The sequence below is a fragment of the Scomber scombrus genome, chromosome 1 (genome assembly GCF_963691925.1).
Source record: "Scomber scombrus chromosome 1, fScoSco1.1, whole genome shotgun sequence".
Taxonomy (NCBI): domain Eukaryota; kingdom Metazoa; phylum Chordata; class Actinopteri; order Scombriformes; family Scombridae; genus Scomber; species Scomber scombrus.
The window spans coordinates 7,541,245-7,564,065 of NC_084970.1; the positions used below are offsets into that span (position 1 = coordinate 7,541,245).

At 38.4% G+C, this 22,821-nt stretch overlaps 1 protein-coding gene across 1 annotated transcript; it reads left to right on the top strand.

Moving 5' to 3' along the window:
- Nucleotides 1-1,083: 1,083 nt before the first annotated feature.
- abcc12 (ATP-binding cassette, sub-family C (CFTR/MRP), member 12) lies at nt 1,084-22,615 on the top strand. Its single transcript, XM_062419873.1, has 31 exons — nt 1,084-1,147; nt 4,523-4,579; nt 4,839-4,990; nt 5,106-5,252; nt 5,471-5,618; nt 6,548-6,784; nt 6,986-7,159; nt 7,441-7,588; nt 8,107-8,255; nt 8,549-8,656; nt 11,423-11,653; nt 11,738-11,809; nt 11,937-12,061; nt 13,115-13,187; nt 14,187-14,390; nt 14,518-14,652; nt 15,055-15,151; nt 16,397-16,447; nt 16,636-16,731; nt 16,841-16,944; nt 17,242-17,424; nt 17,534-17,760; nt 18,132-18,269; nt 18,377-18,566; nt 18,665-18,754; nt 19,693-19,882; nt 20,084-20,243; nt 20,336-20,414; nt 20,714-20,827; nt 21,119-21,283; nt 21,365-22,615. Exons 2-31 carry the CDS (start codon nt 4,529-4,531, stop codon nt 21,464-21,466), a joined length of 4,140 nt encoding a protein of 1,379 aa, XP_062275857.1. The 5' UTR covers nt 1,084-1,147; nt 4,523-4,528; the 3' UTR covers nt 21,467-22,615.
- Nucleotides 22,616-22,821: the final 206 nt, after the last annotated feature.

Here is a 22,821-nt window from a genome sequence, read left to right on the forward strand (position 1 = left end):
ACTCTGGATACCTCACTTCCCATAATGCCACTAGAAAGCTTCATTCTTTAGACTGTCCCTAAATAGGGAAAGCCACATCTTTCAATCTCCATAATTCAGTCTTTCCTTTGAAAATCTGCTGACTTTAAATTTCCAAGTGATCACAAGCAGTTTCCTCAAACTTCACAAAGCTGCTTCAGGGCCACAGAAAACATATGTATGATTGTATGTTTTTAAAAAATGTTTCCAATCGTAATTGAGTATTTACTTCTGCTCATTTTGCTTAGAGTACTGATCATGTCTTCCTCCATACAGAAAGTAAAAAAATTGCTGTTTGTTATTCATTCACTCCAAACCCAGACAAGCTACACCTGCTGTGGATCACCTGAGAGTTATCAGCCACCTGCCTGCAAAGCTGATCTCGACTGATCCACAGTATATGCAGCAGAGGGCAGTTTCCCACTGTTACCTACCAGATTGTCTGTACTCTATATTGCCAAGTTGCCAAATTTCATTTCAGTTTTTCTTCACACACTTATTCAGCACCGACTTATATTTAGGAGGGATGACTATGCAGAAAAAAGCTTCCTCATAACACTGGACCAGTGAGGTTCCCCCTCAGCTGGAGTGTAGTCTTTGTGTTCAGTGGCCTCAGCTGTAGTCACATATTTACCATTTCCTCCACATATCAAGCTCAATGAGATGCTGGCCAAAATCCAGTTCTTACCAGTTACCTCCTCCAGTGGACAAATAAAATCAATCAGCTGCTTTTACAATTAAAAATGAGGCTTTCCATTAGCTCATATTAATTCTATGCCCCTCTCTGAATACACACTGCACAGTTCTGGTGACTTCACAAAATGTCATAATTATTTTACATTTTTTAGTGGTTAATTGTTCATTTTGAATCAGGATGACACCCCACCTACCACCACTAACAATCTTTATATCTTACTCTGATTTAATTACACTGATATCACTTGGTTTGTCTTACTGACTGCATGTTTTTTCCTCCAGTGAGTGAAGAGGGACATTTACCTCTGAACAGGCCAACCTTTGATCTCTATAAAAAGCCAATTGTGTAACGCAGAGCAAAATGCTGCCTCACTGTCAACTTTGGGTTTAGTTGAACAAGTTGCAGTGCATCGTCCTCGTCCTCCACACAGAGGTATGGTTCACTTTCACTCTGCCATTTAATAGCAAGACTTACAGTTAGTTCAGTTTGAACGTGTATTGAAAAGTTTTGGTTGTTTGTTACCGTAGTGATTTGTTACCGTAGTGTATGTTAGATTATGCTTGTGTCACTTAATTTAAGATTTGGCAAGATTTTGGTAGTTTACTTTAATTTAAATTTAGCTTATTTTAATCTGGTCCCATTTAATTTACTTTTATTCACATAAGTATATTTAACTGTTCTATACTAACTTATATGTCATTTTTTATGACTAGTTTAGCTCAGTTTTATAATAGAATTATAGCAAGGATTCCATGGTTCCCTGTTACAGCTGTGAATAGATTTAGTTATGTTTTGTTTCACATTTAATGCCAAAATTATGTTTTTTAATTTTATTTAAACACTTTTTGAACGTTTTGAGGTTTGATTAGAATCTAAATTTAAAGCAGAGAGCAGACAAAATTTTCTAAAATAGGTGTAGTCTTATTTTTTCAGGACCTGGTGCATTGTTGCTACTCACACGCATTACAGTATGTGGCATCTCTAAAAGGTGCAGCAGGTGTAAGCCCTGAACTCCTAGCATGAAGAGTCCTTAAGTGATCATTGTTAGAGCTGAGATGAGTTTAGAAACTCCTTTCAGTACTTTAAGTCTGTGTAAAGCAATAACTAATATGTGTTCTGAGTGTGTCACAATTATGATCATGAACAATAAACAAAGTCTTACTTATATGATCATATCTATTTTGCATTATACCTTCTCTCATAATACAGTCTGACACATTACAACAGATTCATCCATTTTGCATGTAAGCCTGTTATGCAATATAAACAGCATTTTGCCTTTTTGTGTTTTATTACACACTAATAAGGGTCACATGGATGATCACTTTGGATGTGGGCACTTTGACACAGTAAGATTGCAGATGAGAGGCTGGTAGGAGGAAAGCCTCTGTAATTCATTGACGCCCTTATTTTTAGATGTTACTCATGAAGCGTGAGAGAAAGGTTATGCTGAGGGCAGCATGGTGGCTCAGTGGTTAGCGCTGTGTCTGTGTGGGTTTCCGCGGGGTGCTCCAGTTTCCTCTCAATATCAAAGACAAGTATGTTAGAGCTAATTCTCCTGCTAGTACCCCCCAACAAGACAAAACCAGAGTTGGTCCTAATGTGTGTGTGTGTGTGTGTGTGTACAGGATAGGATCAAGTAAGTTCTTCTTCTGACACACTTGTAGTCGACACAGCATCAGTACCGCTCAGAACATCATCTGGTCAGAGTCACCTTTGACCCTGAGATTAGTCAATTGGACCAGGTTTGATGTAGAGACTGACACGGTCTCTCTCTTGGACAAACAAAGATCCATTAACATTCCACAAAGAAACCCAAAGTGACAGAACTACATAATGAGTGGCAGCTGGATGAAGGAAGCTGATGTCATATCAATGCCAGAGTAATGCATCCTGTGTTCTGTGTTACTATATTATAGTATGCAATTCATAATCAGGATCAAATAATGAATGAATGATGATGATGAAAAGTTTTACGGTAAAAAGCCAGAAATTTAGATCCTCAAAGTAGCTGTGATGAATCTGATTGGCTGACACACAAACCCTCCCCAGGGAGTAAAACCAGCTTTAACTTCACCTCTGCTTTGCTCCTCTCTTCACCTCACACACTCTTCCTTTTGTCACCTTATATTACTATTATTCTTTTGACCTTTTAGTTATTCTTTACCTTATCTTAGTTTGCGCGCCAATTTTTCTTCTTAACTCATTTTTGTAATCTTGTGGTTTTTGTCAGCAAACGTACAGAGAAAGGCCCTTAAAGTAAGCACATCAGTAAGTTTAGCATTCAGCCTGTTTTGACATTTTTGAGGATTTTGGCGTGCGCTGAGATCTGTAATGGGAATTCTTATTATTCATCTTCTCTGATAAAATGAGTAGCTATGTCATATGATTAGGTTTGTGTGTGTCATAATCTGTTACATGAAATGCTGATTGAGTGAACATCCTGTATGTTAAAATCTACTGATTAACCATTGTCCTGATTGTACAACACATTATGATGTGACTATTGTGCTTACATTGTTCTGATAGTAGAACAAGATCATCCTTTTCACAAGATAATGTATTGTATATAATCTGACAACTTCCTCTGCTCTGGGCTCATTCGTGCCATCTCACACTTGAGACAGCAAGGAGTCTGTCTGCAGGCGACCGAATAAACTCTCAGAAAGACAACGTACGACTTTGTGCTCTTTAATACAAAATTGCCTGAACAGATATTAAACAGAGAACGAGTTAAATTGGCCTTTTATCCTCCATCTGTCATCAACCTATGAGAGCTTTTTGGCAGATAAACTCTGTTAACCTTTACGACTCATCAGAACAGAGAGGGATAAAATCTGCAGGCAGACTTATCATAACTGGACAAGGCAGTCTGACAGGAGACCAGTTGACCCAGACCATCCTCATAGCATCCCGCCCGGACCAGCGACGCTCTCTGAGATCTTCTAATTGGCGAGCGTACGCGTGGTTCTGAAGGATGGACAGCTGAGGCCCTCCATGGATGAAAGTAGGATCCAAATATTGCTTTAATCAAGGGTTGATGTCAGATGGAGTAATTCAAATTTCCATTAAAAGTAAAACTCAGTAAAACTTAATAAGTTTCTTAGTTTCCACATAATTACATATCCTTCATTTAAATTCATCATTCACCATCATCTTTCATTCATGCCACTATATTAAGTAACAATCTGTTGAATTCATATTGTATTGCAAGTTCATCCTTACATTTATCAAAAAGTATTGATTTATTAAACTTAATTAATTAAACAATGAATTATTTTTTGTCTTACCAAATCTGGTATTAACAAGAGCTTATTGATTAAACATCCAATATTGCTCCACACTGCAAACACTCAATTAGGTATTTTAACAAAGTTGTCAAAATGTCCATTGTGGAGTCCTGTCGCATTTTAGCTTTAAATCAATACGCTCCTAAATACTGTAACACCATGTTGGTTGTAGCGCTTTATAACTTTTCACGCAAATTTTTGATATTTGAAGTAAATTAAGAAGTTATATACTGGTAATGCCTTGTTTTGTCATGCATAAACATCATGAATGCTTACAACAATCCTTACAGTTATGTCATACTTTAATGTGTTATGTACAGTAGCTTTAAGAAAAGTCATATCATTACACATAGTAATAACAGGATGAAATGTGATCCTCAGCCTCCAGCAACAGTAAATACACTCAAAATGATCTATCTGGGAAATTAGGCTTCAAGCAACCAAGCAATGTTTTTACATCGAATATATTACTGGCTGCTAAAACAGTCACGTTGCATGCTCGCTGCTCTCTGTGCAGGACAAAATGAAGAAGCAGTATTCTTTGGAGAAAAACCGTAATCGAAGAGTCTCTTTTGTAAGTACAAAACAAACATCAACTTCTCCCAGAATGCTCCTGACCCCTCCACATGTTCCTTTCACTGCCTCTGATCTTTCCTCTCCTATTGTCCCTCCTGTATCCTGTTTTTCTGACCGATGTGTTTGATCTCATTTTCCAGACTCTTAGCTGGAATATTGACAAAAAGCACTCTCTCTGTTTTTTCTACCTCCTCTGAGGCATACTCTGCTCAGCTCTGCCTTTCTGTTTGATAATATTTGTATTTCTGACTCAAAAGACAGAAAATGTTGACCAATGGAGAACTGGATCTGAAGCCACCAGTCCAGAACATATTGCTTCGGGATACAGCGAAAGACTCCATCCTTCCCCGTTTAGAAAATACAAGCAGAGCCTTCAGACCCTCAAACCCATCCGCTGGTCCTCATCGGAGTCAGTTTGATTTTCTACTTGTTTCTACTTCACCTGTATTGATGCACTTCATAAACAATTTTGAGGTAACATGTCAGTTCTGTTGGTTGATACTGGGTACATTTCTTGTGTTTAGGTCCCATCCTCTGGACAATGCAGGTTTCCTGTCCTTTACAACGTTTGCCTGGATGACCCCCATGATGTGGGGCATGTTCAGGAATAAGATCGATGTAACATCTCTCAACCTGTCTCCTTTCGACGTTGCTGACACCAGCGGAGAAAGGTGCGACACTCTTCATGCTTATTCATGATGCCCCACATTTCTCTGCTGTCATTTGACACAATTTCAGTATTTGTAGACATAAAAAATCACAAGACTACTGGCTGAAATTATATCAGAAAAAATAAACCATGAAAAGGAGAGGAAACATCCAATGGGGAATTTGTGTATTGTGCTACCCGGCAAAGAGTGTTTTAACTCTGATGGTGTGTGTTGTGCAGACTTCAGAGACTCTGGGAGGAAGAAGTAGCAAAGGTTGGCCTGGAGAAAGCGTCTTTGGTTCGAGTGTTCCTTCGCTTTCAAAGAACCAGGCTGATTCTATCTGCAATTGCTGGTGTCTTTGCAATGGTGATGGCGTTTCTGGGTCCGGTGAGTCCCCATCGTTTTATATCTCAATTTCTTCATCTATCGGCTGAGTCCAACAGCTTCATCTGAAGTTTATCCTGCTAGCACATTGATTTTAAATCATTCTTGAAATAGTTTTCAGTAAGAAAAACACAAAGGTGATGATGTGACTAATGGGTAATAATGCTTTATAATAGACTTTAAGCAAACACTGTATAGGGATGTCTTTCAATTATTAGTAATATATGTATATATTGATTTAAAAATCCCTCCCAGACACATTTTAATACATGTTTAATGTAAGTTGAAAACCAGAAATGATGAATGTGCAAACATTGTTAATTGTAAATATAAGATTGACTGCTGGATGCTAGATTTCTCCAACTTCACCGTACAGTCCATTCTCAGTGTATGTACACTGGAGCTTTCAGGTTTCCACACAGTTCACACTGGACCAAACTAGTTAAGCACATTTTTGAGTGGAGCGGGACTTGAACTATATTTTAGAATTTTTTTTTTAGCACTGTGTAACTGTTTTAAGGACTAGTTACACCTGAGCATATTTCCTACCTTTGTTAACATGTAATGGTTAATTGACAGATTTTGGAGAGCTAGTTAAGAAATGCAACTCAACTCATTATGAGTGACGTCACAAAGTGTTTTGGGACTGATAAAGGTTTGCAAAACACAGAGAAAAACAGTTTGTGATTCACATTCGACTGTAGTTTTCTGCTTTTATGAATAGCGGAAAAAACACAACTTACTACTTTCAAGTTTCCATACTATGTATACCGCTAAGAACAGAAAAAATACTATTTGTTTCTTTTTTACATTGATCCAAGCCACAATAGCACCTGCTGTGACCTTGCTTACTACACAACAACAAGACTATTTAATGCTGTTTGTTTCTGTATTGAAATGTTACAAACCTCTGTCTCTCTCTTTCCTTTCAGGCTGTTGTGGTCTATGAGATTCTGAACTACGTTGATAATCCAGAGAATTACAAAGTGTATCACGGTGTGGGTCTGTCCTTTGCCATGTTCACCACAGAGTTCCTCAAAGCCTACCTAATATCCACGATGTGGGCCGTGAACCTGCGCACAGCGGTCCGACTGAAAGGTGCCTTCTCTGCAGTGGCCTACAAGAAAGTCATCTCTCTGCGGGTGCACAGCGGCATTTCAATGGGAGAGGTAAAGTCTTCAGTTTGACTCTTCAGTTCTGCTTAGAATGAGTTGTAATTTCTTCTTACACTTGGCGAGAAGCAGTAATTAGTGTAAAGAAAAACATTTGTGTACCAACATTTCTAAAAAATCTTAATTAATGTCCTACTAGGATTCAGTTTGAATTTCAATATTTGTTTTTCTCTCTCTCTTTCTTTCTCTCTGATCAAGATGATAAATGTCTTGACAAATGACGGCCACAGGGTCTTTGAGGCAATATTGTTTTTGAGCTTCATACTGTCCACTCCAGTGCTCTTTATTGTCTGTGTGGTCTACGCCTGCCACATTCTGGGCTACACTGCGCTGACTGGAGTCTGCGCCTACCTCATCTTCATCCCCATACAGGTCTGCACATTCTTCTAGTGAATCATTTCTACTACACTGATTTCAGTCATATGGCACAAATGTATAGTTTGTGGTGATAAGGACAATTTAACGCGGGTTAGAGTTCAACAATCTACATCTCAGTTTTCTGTAAAACAATGTTCTGTTATTTTCTCTGGGTATTGGTCTTAACTAACTCAGATACATGGATACCCAGATGAACTATATTTGCTATTTTGATGTATGTCACTAATTATCACTACTGTCACTAATATTAATACGGTTGTTTTTTCTGCTTTCAGTTTATCCTGGCCAAGCTCATTAACATATTCAGGTGGAAAGCCATTGTAATCACGGACAGCCGAGTTCGCACAATGAATGAGATTCTCAACAGTATCAAACTAATCAAGATGTACGCCTGGGAGGAATCCTTTGAGAAGACGATTGCAGGTATGAAGTTACGTAGGCGGCGACATGATGAATTTGTCTTCCAGTCCAGAAGACAAATTACAGACTGGAAGACGTTAATAGATGTAAGAACTGTCCTGTTCCTGAAATTAATAGATTCAATTAATAGACTGTCCTGTTTATTAAGCTCACTGCCTCAGTAGGATGGAATAAAATCAGGGTCATGTGTATTATACAACTGTAATAATAATAAGAATACATTTGATTTGTAACACACATTACATTTAAAGTGCTACAAGGTAAAAGCATCAATATTAAAGACAATTTTTTAAAATGAAATGAGGCCACATGTCTTCAGTTATAACATATTAAAATGCTTTAAAGATAAATATGGTCTCCATAGTGTAGTTATAGTACATGTTAGATTATTTTTTTTAACAAATAATTTAGCAGCCAGTTGCTACAGTACAATAAAAGGTGAGTGGTGGATAAGTGTGGGCTGAAATGTGATTGCAGTTTTCAGCTCCAGCAGGACTAATATCTAATGTTGTTTCTTGTAGAATTAAGGAAACATGAGAAGAAACACCTGCAGAAGGCCGGTTACGTCCAGAATGCCAATACCAGCATCACCAGCATCATCCCCACCTTCGCCACTATTCTCACCTTCACAGTACACACTTTGTTGGGCTTAAAGCTCAACACATCTGATGTGAGTACCACAACAATGGCCCCTTCAAATTAAGAGGATTACTGTATACCTACAAATGGCTGTATTTCCTACATTAAGTTAAGTTTGATGTGGATGTAAACACCCTCAAATAACTCTGGATGTCAACATTTTAACCTTATAATCATTGATTAATTCTTATATGTTGTATGGAGCTAACACAGCTATTTAAGGCTGATGGTATATTTGCTGTGAATTGTAAAACAAACCTAAAGAGCAAACTGCCGGCATTGTGTCAAGTTGTGTTTAAGCATCATTCTTTGTGTTACTAACAGGCCTTCACCACCATCGCCATCTTCAATTCAATGAGGTTCTGCCTGGCTCTGATGCCCTTGTGTGTGAAGTCCTTGGCCGAGGCTGCCGTGTCAATATCTCGACTGAGGGTAACATTATCTCTTTGTGCTCTGCTCATTAAGTTACTGCAGCTGAAATGTTATTTATTGATACACAGCAATGTTGAACTAACTCATTTTAAAATAGTTCAACATTTTGGGAAATACTTTTATTTGCTTCATTACCAGGAGTTACACAAGGAGATTGATGTCTCTCTCCTGTTTGTATTGTGTATAAGAAGGTGCAGTCAGGAGATTATTAGGAGTCTGGTTTCAGACCTATGTATAGTGTCTACTGTTGCATTAGTTGTAAACAACTCTAACTCTCTCTAACTGACTGCAGTGTGTATCTTTACATAGATGACACTATTCTGTATTATTTTGCTGAACTTGCTGTGAAGTACCTATGATTTTTTTTTAATGCCCTTCAAGATTCACGTGTCAATCTTAAACTAGGACTCAATGCAAGTTTATGCTTTTTTCTAGAGCAAGAGATTACAGTCTACACCAATTCACACTGAATGATAGCAATATTAATGGAGTCACAGTATAGGGTATAAATAACTAGGTATTTGTCTTCATGAAACATTTACATTTAAACATCACTACAAAGTCCAGTTTGACCAACCAAGATGTCACAAGAGCATGTCAGGTACATTGTCCTGACTCTCCACTTTTATCCTGCTCCACAAACAATTTGACACTGTAAACTTGCAATATTGACTTTAAATACTTTTTGGGATTTTTTACACTGTGTTTGAATTTTTTATGAGTTGATGGCACAGGCGGGTTTTAAAAGGCTGCTCAGGTGGATCCCTGACCTGCAGCTGCTGCCTGATATAATTTTTTTTTTTAAATTGTCAATGCTCCTTTTTGTTTAAGTTGACTGCCTGCCAAGTGGGAAAGTGATTATACTATCTCATAGTTTCCCATGGTGTGATGCTGCTTTTATCACCTGTCACTTTCAAGCCTCTATGGATGTATCTCTGCCTGTCCTGCAAGCAGAAGCGCCTGTGAGAATACCAAAAAAAACACCTAACTCTCCTGTGATACTGATCCTTGGTTTCTTGTTTGATTTAGCTTTAAGCTTTAACAGTTATGTGTATAGTCTTAATGATGTTTGTTCATGATCTTCAGCAGAGAGCTATCTGCTAAAGAAAACTGTCTCTGCAGCTGTTTTTTGTTTCCATGTTTAAAAAATCAGCTTCACTGCACAGGATATAAATAAAAAATATATATTGTTATGGTTTTTGAGGGCAATGAGAATGAGACTTTTGATGGGGGTGAAACTGTACACCTGCTAGGCATTGGCCAGACAGACAATTTCAGCAAGTGTTCAAGTGTTCTACTGCAACTCTCAAACCCATAGACTCAGTTTATAATTATGCCCTCAGATTCTCTACCTTAGATTCATATGGCACTCACCATTGCACTCAGTATGACAAAGTTGATAGTTCCTCTCCTGCACAGAGGTGTGATAAACACCCTATATAACATCTATGCTAGACTGGACCACGGGACCCCATCAAACTCACTCTACTAACTGTCTTATGCTTCAGGTCCCAAATGGTTTATTCTAATCTGGGAAAATATGTCTTTAGCTTTTTTTTTTTGCACCAAAAACATTGAATTATCTTCAACACATCCTCAACATCAACACTCTGTTATGCTTTTGACTCTATCTTGGCATCATTGCAAATGGGGGAAACCTCAATGTTTTCCAACATTAACATTAAATATACACCGTCGCCCATAAAGTTGGAATAATTTTGTTGTCAGACACATTCCTCTTTTTATTTTCTATTTATACACATCAGTAATCACCTTTGACCAGGTACAATGAGATTGATCAATACAATTTTGAGAATATAAACACTTTATCTATCAAGAATACATCACATTTTCACAATCATTTCATGGAAATAGGTAAAAAAATATTTTATTCCAACTTTATGGGCGACCGTGTATGAATGAATTAGCTCAGCTTAGAACAAATATTGAATATTGGGAAACAGCTAGCCTAGCTCAGTTTGAAGATAACAGAAGTGAGCTTTACAGTCTACCAGCACTTGTAAAGCTTACTATTTAACATGTTATATCATGTTGGTAACGTGTAGCTCATTGTAGTCCTGGTATCTTGTCGTCACAGTGAGGCAGTAGTCTAAGACGAAACTATGCGTAAAACCACAATTTGTCATTTAAAACCCTTTGGCTTTGTGCAGCTCAAACAAACAAGATGTATTATGTAAATTAGTGATATAAAAGGTGCTGTTGAGGCATATGAGAGCAGTATCAACTTGCTCAAATACCGAAAGTTCCCAAAATGTTGATCTATTCCTTTATTCGATTAAATAACAAGATGTATTCATCTTGTATAGCCTTGTTGTAACATGTAATGCCAACCTGCAGTACAACTTGACTTTAAAAGATAAGTTATGTTTTTTCAAGTCTGTCTTAATACAATAACAATGTGCCAAAAGGTTCTTAGTCATTGTAACAATGTGTGCTCTTAATACTGACCCTGAAGCTATTCTCTTGAAACAGAAATCCACAGAAATCGCTCTGAGCAAAAAATGCATTCCAAAGTTCAGCTGAGGCTGGTATGATGCATCAGCAGGCCTTGTGTATCTTTAGTTCTTTTTTTAGTTTTACACTTGACCAGTCACAGTCTTCGCAGAGTCACTGTGTGTGTGTTGTACGTTTATGTTTATGCACATACTTGTGTAGAGGATTCAGAGTCGCTCACTGCAAATGAAAAGCTAGCCTTTACCCAGTTTGCAAGTAAAGTCTCAATTTTGTTTTGTTTTTTCCCCCCAGAAAATATTGCTGATCCAGAATCCAGAACCCTATCTGGTGCAGAGGAAAGACAGTGATTTAGCTATGGTGATGAAAAACGCCACATTTTCCTGGACCAAACCAGACAGCAAGCCAGATCCCTCGCCCAGTACAGCCAATGGGGTGAAGGGAAACAAGGTGGATACAGCGTCCCAGGATGAGAAGACTGAAGCCTTGCCAACCCTGAGAAACATCTCCTTTACATTGCCTAAGGTAGGCTTTACCACTTAATGATTAAACTAGATTGGGTTAAAAGTAAAACTAATAAACTAATAAGCCCTGTGTTATTTCCTAAAGGGAAACTTGCTTGGCGTCTGTGGGAACGTGGGGAGTGGGAAGACGTCACTGATTTCTAGCATTTTGGAACAGGTTAGTTCCTCTTTTTTTATCCAATATTCCTTTTTCAACATCTTTGTAAACCTCTGATGTTTATGTCTGCCATTTTCATTGGCTATTATTTTTCATGACTTTACACAATCTTATTTTTATATTTCAGATGCACCTTCTACAGGGTTCCCTCGTAGCTGATGGGACATTTGCCTACGTTTCCCAACAGGCCTGGATATTCCATGGAACAGTTCAGGAAAATATTCTGATGGGGGAACCTTTTGACCAGGCCAAGTAATATATCACTTAACCTACATAAATTATTATCTCTGATTATAATGTGAAAACAATGGGAGGTTATACAAACTATGGGGATACCGCATGAGATGTTAATAAGTTACCACAGGTCCTCATTACAGCAATAACAAACATGTAGATTATTCATTTCGAATAGGTCTCCTTTCAATGTTATCTCACGTGACACATGTTTAACTGGGAGTAAGTACCTCTTATCCTTGTAAACTTGCATCTGGCAAGTTAGCGAAAGAAGAGCAGGGGTAATCTCTGTTATCTTATAGAACTATCATCAGGGAGTCACTCTGTCCTGCCAGGTAGGGCAAGAAGTGAGACTGCTGACCTGTGCACAGTATTTTTTTTCTCTCGTCATTCTGCTTCGACTCATGACTTCGTCTGTGCCTGCACTGTAATCGTGACTATGCAATAAGTAAATACTGTAGGAATGGTAAATATACACTTGACCCCAACAGTGTCTCCCAAAATGTCATGCAGAACTGCAGCCTTGAAAGTCTCACAATGCTCTTGTATGGGCATTGTCTGTTGCTCTGCAGAAATAGTCAAATAAGAAGTACAGAGCAAGTTTGTTGTCTTAACTTCACATAAACTGAGCATGTCTGCAGTGATTTACATTTTATTAACCAGTGTGGCTTTGAATTCTTTCAATGATGTTAATTATAATGACTAAACTAGTATTATATAATATAATTGTATATATAATATATACCTATTATTATTATTATTATTATTATTATTATTATTATTAGGCAGTAAACTTAAATGAACAGTACATAAAATAAAGAGTTTGCTCAACAATGAGCTGCTGATAACTGTATGTGTTTGTATTAACTTTGCATTCAATATGTTACATTTTCTGAGGACAGAATCCTGTATTTCAAATAAATGGCAAAATGATACATTCCATTTTGTCACTTTTCAATATTAACAAAATTGAATTAAACAACTAAATCCTGTCCTTGAAATCCATCTGATGAATACACTTTACTTGTTGGTCCCTCAGGCAGTTAACTGTATTTAATTTTCTCTTCACAGATACGACAGAGTTGTCGATGCCTGTAGCCTCAGAGCAGACCTGAAAATCCTCCCATATGGTGATCAAACTGAGGTAGGAGCCCCCTCCTGTACACTGAACTCTCCAAGCACACAGTTTTAATACTTTTTAATTATTTCTTCAAAGTCAAGAAGAGCTTTTATAGAGTGACACTCGCTGTGAAGCTCCTTGTGAACGTCTGGTTTCACACAATTAATTCAGTGCTGAGAAGGATCATAGAGGCTCTCTTTGAAAATGTAATTTAGGCATTCTGAGTGTTTGGACAAAAATATTGCAATCAGGCCTTGAATTACAAATTATACTACTAATAATAATAATTTGACCAATGCATTTTACAGTATATTCTAAATTGGTTCATCAAGGGATGCCAAGTCTTCAAATTCTGCTTATTTTGACAAAAATAATAGAAACTTTTGTTTGAAGCTGTTAGTTTTGAGCTCTAAGGCAACTAAACATAACCCAAAATATTTTAAAAAAACAACTCAACAACTGGAGCTAAAAAAAAGAAAAAAAGAGCCGCAGCAGATGTTTCTAGCAGACAGTAAAGATGATCTTGAACTTTGCTACTTCTACTTAAGCCAACACTCATTATTTAAACATCAGTTGGAACAATCAATGATTTACATAATTCAACAGTTTTTAGGCCTTTTTTAAACTTTTTAACTTCTACTAAAACTCATTACATGCCATGCTGTATTATATTTGGTAGCTCAGGTTCATTTTCTGGGAGACAAAACACTCACATACTGTGCAAAGAAAGTTTGCAAAAGGTCTTACTCTGTGAAAAAAACACTGCTCTGTTCAACTGATTTAGGCAGGTTGAATCTGGCATAATCAAACCTGTAACTCAAGTCTGGGTCAGTCCGCAGTGAGTCCCTGTGAGCTTACTCTTGTACTTGCCTGTGCTTTATTCATTTATTTTTTGCAAAGATTTGCTATAGTTTTGTTTGTTCCGGCTGGCTGGGAAAGTAGCGAATGTGGAAAGTGGCTTTTCAGCCGTAGCTAGCAGACCATGTGATCAGTGGACTGCTCGTCCTGCTGTGTTGTTGGCAGATAGGAGAGCGAGGTCTGAATCTGTCAGGGGGGCAGAAGCAGAGGATCAGCCTGGCCAGAGCTGTCTACTCCAATAAAGACATCTTCCTCCTTGATGATCCGCTATCTGCTGTCGATGCCCATGTGGGGAAACACATCTTTGAAGAATGTATTAAGAAGGAGCTGCAGGGGAAATCCATAATACTAGTTACACACCAGCTCCAGGTAGGTAGAAAAATGCACTGATAGTAAATATTAGAAAGTTGTGCCTGATTGCTACCACAGTATGGCGAGTCATGTAGAGCTTTTGCATGATTTGTTTGACATAGCTGTTCTTGCCTGTATCTGTCAGTATCTGGAGTTCTGTGATGACATTTTGGTTCTGGAGGATGGGGAGATCCAGGAGGCAGGAAACCACCAGACCCTGATGACAGCGAACAGACGCTACGCTCAGCTCATCAACAACTACCAGATGGAGCAGTCCAAAGTAAGATTGTCACTACGTGACTCTAATGTACACTGTGTGCCACTCTCACCATATGTATTTCCTCATTCTTTTACTAGCTGTAAAACCTTGTCACCAATTCTTTATTGTTTTACTAGCTCAAAGACTATTCACAAAATAGCTGGCTGTAAAACACTTGTAACTTTTATTTGATAAAAATGTACAATACAGTCATTTTACAGGACCATGCGTTACATCATTTCAGTCATATACATAAACCATGATGTGTTTTTTGTTTTTTTTAATTGCTGGTGCATTAGGTGCAACATCATCATTCAGAGATGTCAAAGGTTTATAGGAGGGAGGAACATATGTTCTACAACAGCACACGTTCCTCTAGTTAGTTATTTTCAGCAGTAACATGTTTTTGCACACCGTTCATAGACTCAAAGAGAGGAAGAAGAGACGTCACCGCAAGATCCTGCCCAGCTGAAGGAGGTTGAGCTAAGAGACCGTGCAGACAGTGGCATTGTGAACCCAGGTAGGGAATAAATCCAGGAAAAAAACATCACACACATCAGGACACAGTGTAGCACATTCAGTACTAACTACTGGAAATGAATCCCTAAAAGCAGTTTTCGAGAGTAGAGTAAGTCCAAACACAGACACAGAGATATTGTAAGATAGGTGCAACATGTTGCTTTATACTTTGCTCCACAGATGTGTCATCGGTAAAGTTTAAGCTTGTAAAAGAGCCAATATATAACGAGGGGGAGGTAAAAGGCAGAGCCAACGGTAACAAAGTGACAATGGGTGACAAAAGGGTGGGTTAAGAGGAACAATACACAATAGCAGATAGAGCAACAGACCTACAATTCTGACATTCATTACACTGTTATTCATGTTGTTAAAGCTATAATATGTAACTATTCCACTTTAAAATATCTAAAAACGACTAGACCTATTTGATATATGTTATACAGTTGTGTACAAATGTTTCCAACAATTTTTTAAACCCAGAGATATCTGTAATTTTTTGGTCACCCATCAATGGCGTCATACCTCCAAGATGATTATCTTCTTGTACATGTATACTCTTTGTTAGACACGACCCTTTTCTCATAAGTTTGACTTTACTTTTAAATTGGACTTTTATTTCATTTTAAGACACATTTTGACGATATTTTTTATAGATCATGGTCGTTTGTAAGTATATCTTCTAACTGGATGAAGGATTTTAGTCATCAGATGTCTGGATTTTAAGTTATCAGAGAAACACACTGAGCAAATGTTATCAGCTTGGCTCACAGTCCCTCTTGGACATCCTGTGTCCACCAAACAGCCTTAGAGAAACACTGATTTTTAACATTAAAATGCTTTATTCAGTATTTTTATCAATTTAAATCACCATGTATGTTTGTATTGGAGAGGAGGAGACCTTAAAATAAGAAAGAATCTTAAATAAGAGAAGCTGGTTGTTTGATGACAATGAAGACAACAACTCTCATGATCCCACACTACTACATCATCAAACTCCATCTTTTGTTATTGTTTTGATTGAGAGACCTCTAGTGGCAGAAATGACATATTGTGCATTTAAAATACAGAAGTCAGGAGTTAAAGTCTCAGGAGTGTTTAGCTTCAGACAAGTCTTTTTGTAATGGAATTTAGTACAATGTTATACTTGAATTTATTCAAAAGGCAGAAATGTATCTTAAAGTCTGAGTAGTTGTAGAACATATACTGTTTGAGTGGAAACATGACCGACATCTGTGCTTCCTTCCAGCATTTGACATGTCAGATGAAAAGGACGATGGAGAGGCGGCCAACCAAAAACGTGAGCCTGGCTTGTGATAACTCAAGTTTCTGCATCATATGGTACCATCTGAATGTGGGAGACTAAAATACAAAGGGCACGCAAGATTATGTCCCAAACCATTACTGCAGATTCAAGTTCTTTGTTTTATTCCTAGTGTCTGTATGAATATGATATAATAAACAATCCGTTTTCTTTCTCTTTAACAGCTGTTGGGGCAGGCAACCAGCTGGTCAGTCAAGAGTCCTCCTCAGAAGGCGCAGTGTCCTGGAGAATCTACCATCAGTACTGCCAGGCAGCCGGAGGTCCGATAAAAAACACACACACATATATCAGCATGATTCTATACAGAAATACAACATTTCCAGATGTACAAGCAGGCTGATGACGTTTGGTTTGACTATGTTGCTGCAGGTTACTTCATCACTTTCCTCACAATCCTGAACGTCGTGCTGATGATCGGATCCACTGCCTTCAGCAACTGGTGGCTCAGCTACTGGTTAGGGCAAGGTGATGGGGTGAGTACATATCTCACTCAGACATGCACACACTCATTCATAACCTATATATATTTATAGTTATAGTTATACATCATTATATTGTTATATATTGTTATATTATTGGGTTGAAAACTAAAATCTTAGAGAATGATTTTTTCAAAATTAAGAAATGAAGCAAAAACAACCATGACAAGTATTGTTTCAAGTCAATGCGTTGTTGAGTATTGACTAAACTGCTCCACAGTTGTGTTCATCATTTATTTCTCTGGCCCCTAGTTTCCAATAACATCCTCAATGTGCTTTGTTTTGTTCCAGTCAGCCAACAGGACGACGACAGACATGGGAGATGTCTCACAAAACCCAGACTTGCACTTCTACCAAATGATTTATGGAGTGATGGTGATTGTCATGTTGGCACTTGCCACCATCAAATGCTTCTTCTACACTCACGTCACCTTGAACGCCTCCTGCAAATTCCATGACAATATGTTTAGGAAGGTAATGTGGTGTGGCCGAAACACTCCTCTCATATTTAAAGAGATGTCAGCTTTCAAACCTGGTAATATACAGTAGCAGTGAAGATTTTTTGTTTGTTTACCATTCTCAGATTATCACCAGTCCCATGAGTTTCTTTGACACGACCCCAACAGGCCGCATCCTCAACCGCTTCGCCAAAGATCAAGAGGAAGTCGACAGTGTGCTTCCCCTAAATATGGACCCTTTTTTGCAGTTTTCTCTTATGGTCGCCTTCACCATTATCATCATCTCATCTGTCTTTCCCCCCATGCTGGTAGCTGTGGTTGTTATCGGAGCTTTGTTCACCCTCATTCTATTGTGAGTAAATATCACTAAAGTCTGGATGTGAAAAAAAAAATCTATAGGGAAACTCATGTAAACAAATCTAATGTTGACCAACCACCTATACTGCCAAATATTTATTTTACAAAGGATTGGAAACTCCAACTGCATTATCCCAACTAGACCACCTGTATTATATATATATTACAGCTAAGACCATAGCACAGCTATTGCATTCATATGTTTTGTAACATGATACTGGGCTGGTGTTGCAAGATTGAAACTGACTTTGGAGAAACGGAGAAATCTAGATCTTCGTGTCTTAAAAGTACGCACAGAAATTGACAGTAAAAGAGTAAAGTGTTGAAGGTACAGTACACTGAATTCCAGTTGCGGTCTCTCTGCAGTATCTTCCAGAGGAGTGTTCGTGAGATGAAGAGAATGGAGAACATCAGTCGCTCTCCCTGCATCTCCCTCACCGCCTCTACCCTGCAAGGTCTCAGCACTATCCACGCCTACAACGTTAGAGACAGCCACATAAAACTGTAAGATACCTGAGTCCCTGATACTCGTCTGTGTTATACAGTTTTTTTTATCAGTGGGTTAAGGCAGTATGTTCACATTACAAACCCTATCCTTTTTCATATTGTAGGTTCAAGTCCTTGAATGACATCAACTCCAACCACTTTTTACTGTTTCACTCTGGGACTCGTTGGCTCTCCTTCTGGCTTGACTTCATGGCTTCAACCATGACCTTGATGGTGTCTCTCTTTGTGGTGCTTAGCAGTAACGACGTCATCAGTCCGGCCTTGAAAGGCTTGGCCATGTCCTACACCATACAGGTACATTTAGATAACATGTCAATACATACATTTTTTCAAGGACACATTCCAAGCAAACCGCAACGTGTGCATACAAATGATGTTTGTGTGTTTTCCAGTTGACAGGCATGCTTCAGTACGTAGTGAGGCAGGCGACGGAGGTGGAGGCGAGGTTCAGCTCAGTGGAGCGGCTGCTAGAATACATCACGGTCAGACTCTAAACTTCATTGCTGTAGAAAAATAATCTCAGTTCAAACATGGGTTGCCTGGATACTATCACCAATCCATCCATCTATTCATTCTTGTATCTCCTCCTGGTCTGGTCACAGTGATTACACAGCAACTTCCTCTAGGTTCACCTGGATGGAGGCTAATAAGAAGGAGGAAACATCATCCTTTGTAGCAATTTCACACTTAAATGGACAAGTCAGATTATTTTAGTTATGACTATCTGTGTTAGCTGTTTGCAATATAGCGTTACAATGAGCGCCCTAAACACTCTTCCTCTTGTCTTCTCAAAACAATATAGGTTACTTATATAATCAATCAATCTTTATTTATATAGTGCCAAATCACAACAAAAATCATCTCAAGGCACTTTATACATAGAGCAGGTTTAGACTGTACTCTTTATTTAGTGTTAACCACATTTTAATATTGTGCTGATAAATTGAGCAAGTGAAGTAGCTTGAATGGGTGCTTGCTGCATGGGAGCATATGCTGTTATTTCACACAGTAGATCTTTTATTTAACCTTTATTCAGCCAGGAAGTCTCTTCAGATACATTGGCTGTGTCCAAAATTTCTCCCTTATTCACTCATTCCATATATTTTTCCAAGCCCAGCATGCATAGAAGGTGCAGTTTCTGTTCTGAGTAGACTCCAGGGACACTGAAATTGTAGCAGGAAGTCTACCAAGGATGGTTTTTGAAAATAAAAAGGTACATAGAACCATAAAATCAGCTCCGTATTTCAGTTAACAGTATCTTGCCTAATGTGACTGTCCATTAAACTACTCAATAAGCACACTTGCTGCACCATTTCTGCTATTTTACCAATGAAGCCAAAGAGTTTCATCTTGCAGTTCATTTCTGATTGAGTCCATTCCTCTCCACTTTCATGAAGTAATTGTTATTTATTGTGTACAGGATTGTAAGTCTGAGGGACCCAGACACATAAAGGAAGCTCAAGTCCCAGAGGACTGGCCAAAGAGCGGAGCCATCACCTTCCGGGACTACAAGATGAAGTACAGAGAGGAAACACCCATTGTCCTGAATGGGCTACAATTCGCAATCCGAGCTGGAGAGAAGCTGGGCATTGTGGGAAGGACAGGCTCTGGTAAGGTCCTGACTCTAGTAGTGTTTACCCATAATTTTGTATGTTTGTATAATTTAGTGTTTTCTCTTGTGTCTTAGCGAATTCAGGATCAAATCAATTGACTTAGGTTTCAATTAGAATTTTATGGTATTAGGGAGTTATGAGACCATGGCTGTAGGTTGCTATGTTTATAAAGCATTCCTCTATGCTTTGTGTCTGTAGGGAAGTCCTCTTTAGGGGTGGCTCTGTTCAGGCTGGTTGAGCCAGCAGCAGGAACCATCCTGATAGACGGAGTGGACATCACAGCCATTGGTCTCCAGGATCTGCGCAGTAAACTGTCCATCATCCCCCAGGACCCCGTGCTATTTATTGGCACAGTCAGGTAAGCTTATCCCTGACTCCCAGCTTTATGTTTACACCCTGTTTTCACTTTGGAAGAATAAGCACTAGCTAACCAACTGTGTTTGCCTGCAGGTACAACCTAGACCCCTTTGATAACTATAGTGACGAGGAGATCTGGGCAGCGCTGGAGAAGACCTACATGAAGGACTCAGTATGTAACAGTACTGTGTACATCTTTGCTTTATAGGGTCGCAGGCAATAGAATGTGGGAACCAGAGTTACACTATAAAGCTGTTGATTTTATGGTTCATGATGCTAGTGTACAACATAGAAGAAGTTGATAAAAAACTGATCTTACTTCTTTACACTTGTCATCAAGCTGTAGACTTAAATACTTAAGTGACTCTTCTTCCTTTTCAAATAAATGAGTCACTGTTTTTCTATGTTACTCTTAGAGGTGGCAATAGCAGTAACACAATCAGTGCAATGAGTACTGTTTTGTTTCCTTAGATCACCAAACTGGAGGGGAAGCTACAGGCAGAGGTGTTTGAGAATGGAGAGAACTTCTCTGTCGGAGAGAGACAGTTGATGTGTATGGCTAGAGCACTACTCCGCAACTCCAAGGTCTGTCTACAAGTATATATGTCTATGTCTATCTTTCTCTTCTGACTTCTGATTCCTCTTTTTTTGCACACTACAATTGTATTGCACTGTAAGTCATTGGATTGCTGCTGCCACATGTCAAAACCACACAAACTAAAAAAAACGTGTCTAATCATGTCTTCAGTACTCACCGTTTTGTTATGTTCTACATAATGAAACAATTCCTCCTCAAGGATCATGCATCTAACCCTAACCCAAACCCCCTCATCACCTCTGTCCTCATCACTAACCGTCCCTACCTTTGTTCGACAGATCATTTTGTTGGATGAGGCAACAGCGTCCATCGATGCAGAGACAGACGCCCTGATCCAGAACACCATCAAAGAGTCCTTTCAAGACTGCACCATGCTCACCATCGCCCACCGCATCAACACCGTGCTGCACGCGGATCGTATTCTGGTCATGGACAACGGAGAGGTAACACACAGACAGAAATGCACACGGGTAAATTCACTGCAACCCTAACCATAGACTTACAGTGCGTGTTGCATCTCACAGGTGGCAGAATTAGACGATCCAGAAGTGCTGACTCAAAGACCAGACTCTCTGTTCTCTTCACTCCTGACTGCTGCAAACACCATGGGTACTGCTACAGAGTAATCACTGGAATATATTGACACTTATTCATTTACACAACCACGTTATAATCTGGACTTGTGTCATCACACAGCAAAGATGGCAGTTGATATAGCTGCAAAAGAGTGCTGATGCGATTTAGTTTTTTCACTTTTGAAACTATGTGTAAATAGTACTATATTTATCTCTCCTGCCTGCTGAAACACATACATGGACAGTGTTCTTTTATGAGTTTTTCTTAGGAGTGGATAGGATGTATGATGTATATTTAAAATACATTTTTATTATTTATTGATTTTTCTATTCTTTTGTTTGATGCCAGTTTGCTGACCAAACACATGGAGTTAAAATCTAATGAGTTAAAAATAACTTACATTCATTCATGTTAAAAAACTGTATACAGCAAATATTTACCTCATGTCACATTATCTGCCTACGGTTACACAGACAAGATATGGCTGCTAATACAAACAGTGGTAATAAATCTTATGATTTGTAAGCTTCTGTTACTGTGTGCTGTATTTTAACTGTGCAATCTACTGTATCACACTTTTTTCTTCCATTCAGTAGTTTGCACCGGAAAGTGTCTCAAATAAATTCTTTAGCATTAACAGTTACCAGTTGACCTCCGTGAAAACATTAGGAAATAAATCCAGGCAGTGCCTTATGAGAAAGAGGGACTTCTTCAGTGAAATCCTATCAAGGCATGACTTTCCTTTCAGCTGTGGTTATTGTGTTTCAGTGGTGAGGTCTCGTCCCCAGTGTGCTCTCTCAATCCCTCTTTTATCTCTCTGCTCCCCATCCTCCACCTTCCAGTCATGATAAAGACGATGGGGATACAGAATATACATATTAAGATATATAATCTTTACACATAAAGATATAAAGGGATGACTCACTTTAAAAAAGCATGTTAAGAGCTAATCTAACGGAGCACGGCATGCTTAAATTTCTCCCCCATTGCATAGAAATCTAACTGACGAAGAAAAAGAAGATGGAAAATAATCTTCTACATACTGCACTGTGTATTATTTAACAAATTATAACACTGTTGCAAACATACTTAATGTTTATCTGAACTGGTGCAAACACACAAGAATAATCTATGTGGGCCCTTTGAGGGCTGTGTGTATCACCAATTAATCAATAGAAATTAAGCAGATGGATTTTAAATGAATATAAGCTGTTTGGCTGAGGACGAAAAAGATAAAAACAAGGTTATGTTGATGCTATCCATTGAAATCAGTGCACACAAATTATTTATAATTGCCTAAACATACATTTTTACATGGTAGGTGGAAACAAAGGCACAGGTCCCTAAGGATTTTAGCTCCATTTATGTAAATTTAAAAAGTAACATGATGGCACAAAAATACTCA

Excerpts from the sequence above, each read along its gene's own strand:
- abcc12 (XM_062419873.1), top strand. The coding sequence starts at position 4,529 with ATGAAGAAGCAGTATTCTTTGGAGAAAAACCGTAATCGAAGAGTCTCT. Across the intron at positions 4,580-4,838 it reads GTAATCGAAGAGTCTCTTTT|ACAGAAAATGTTGACCAATG; the intron begins GTAAGTACAAAA and ends CTGACTCAAAAG. Across the intron at positions 14,391-14,517 it reads TAGTTACACACCAGCTCCAG|TATCTGGAGTTCTGTGATGA; the intron begins GTAGGTAGAAAA and ends TGTATCTGTCAG.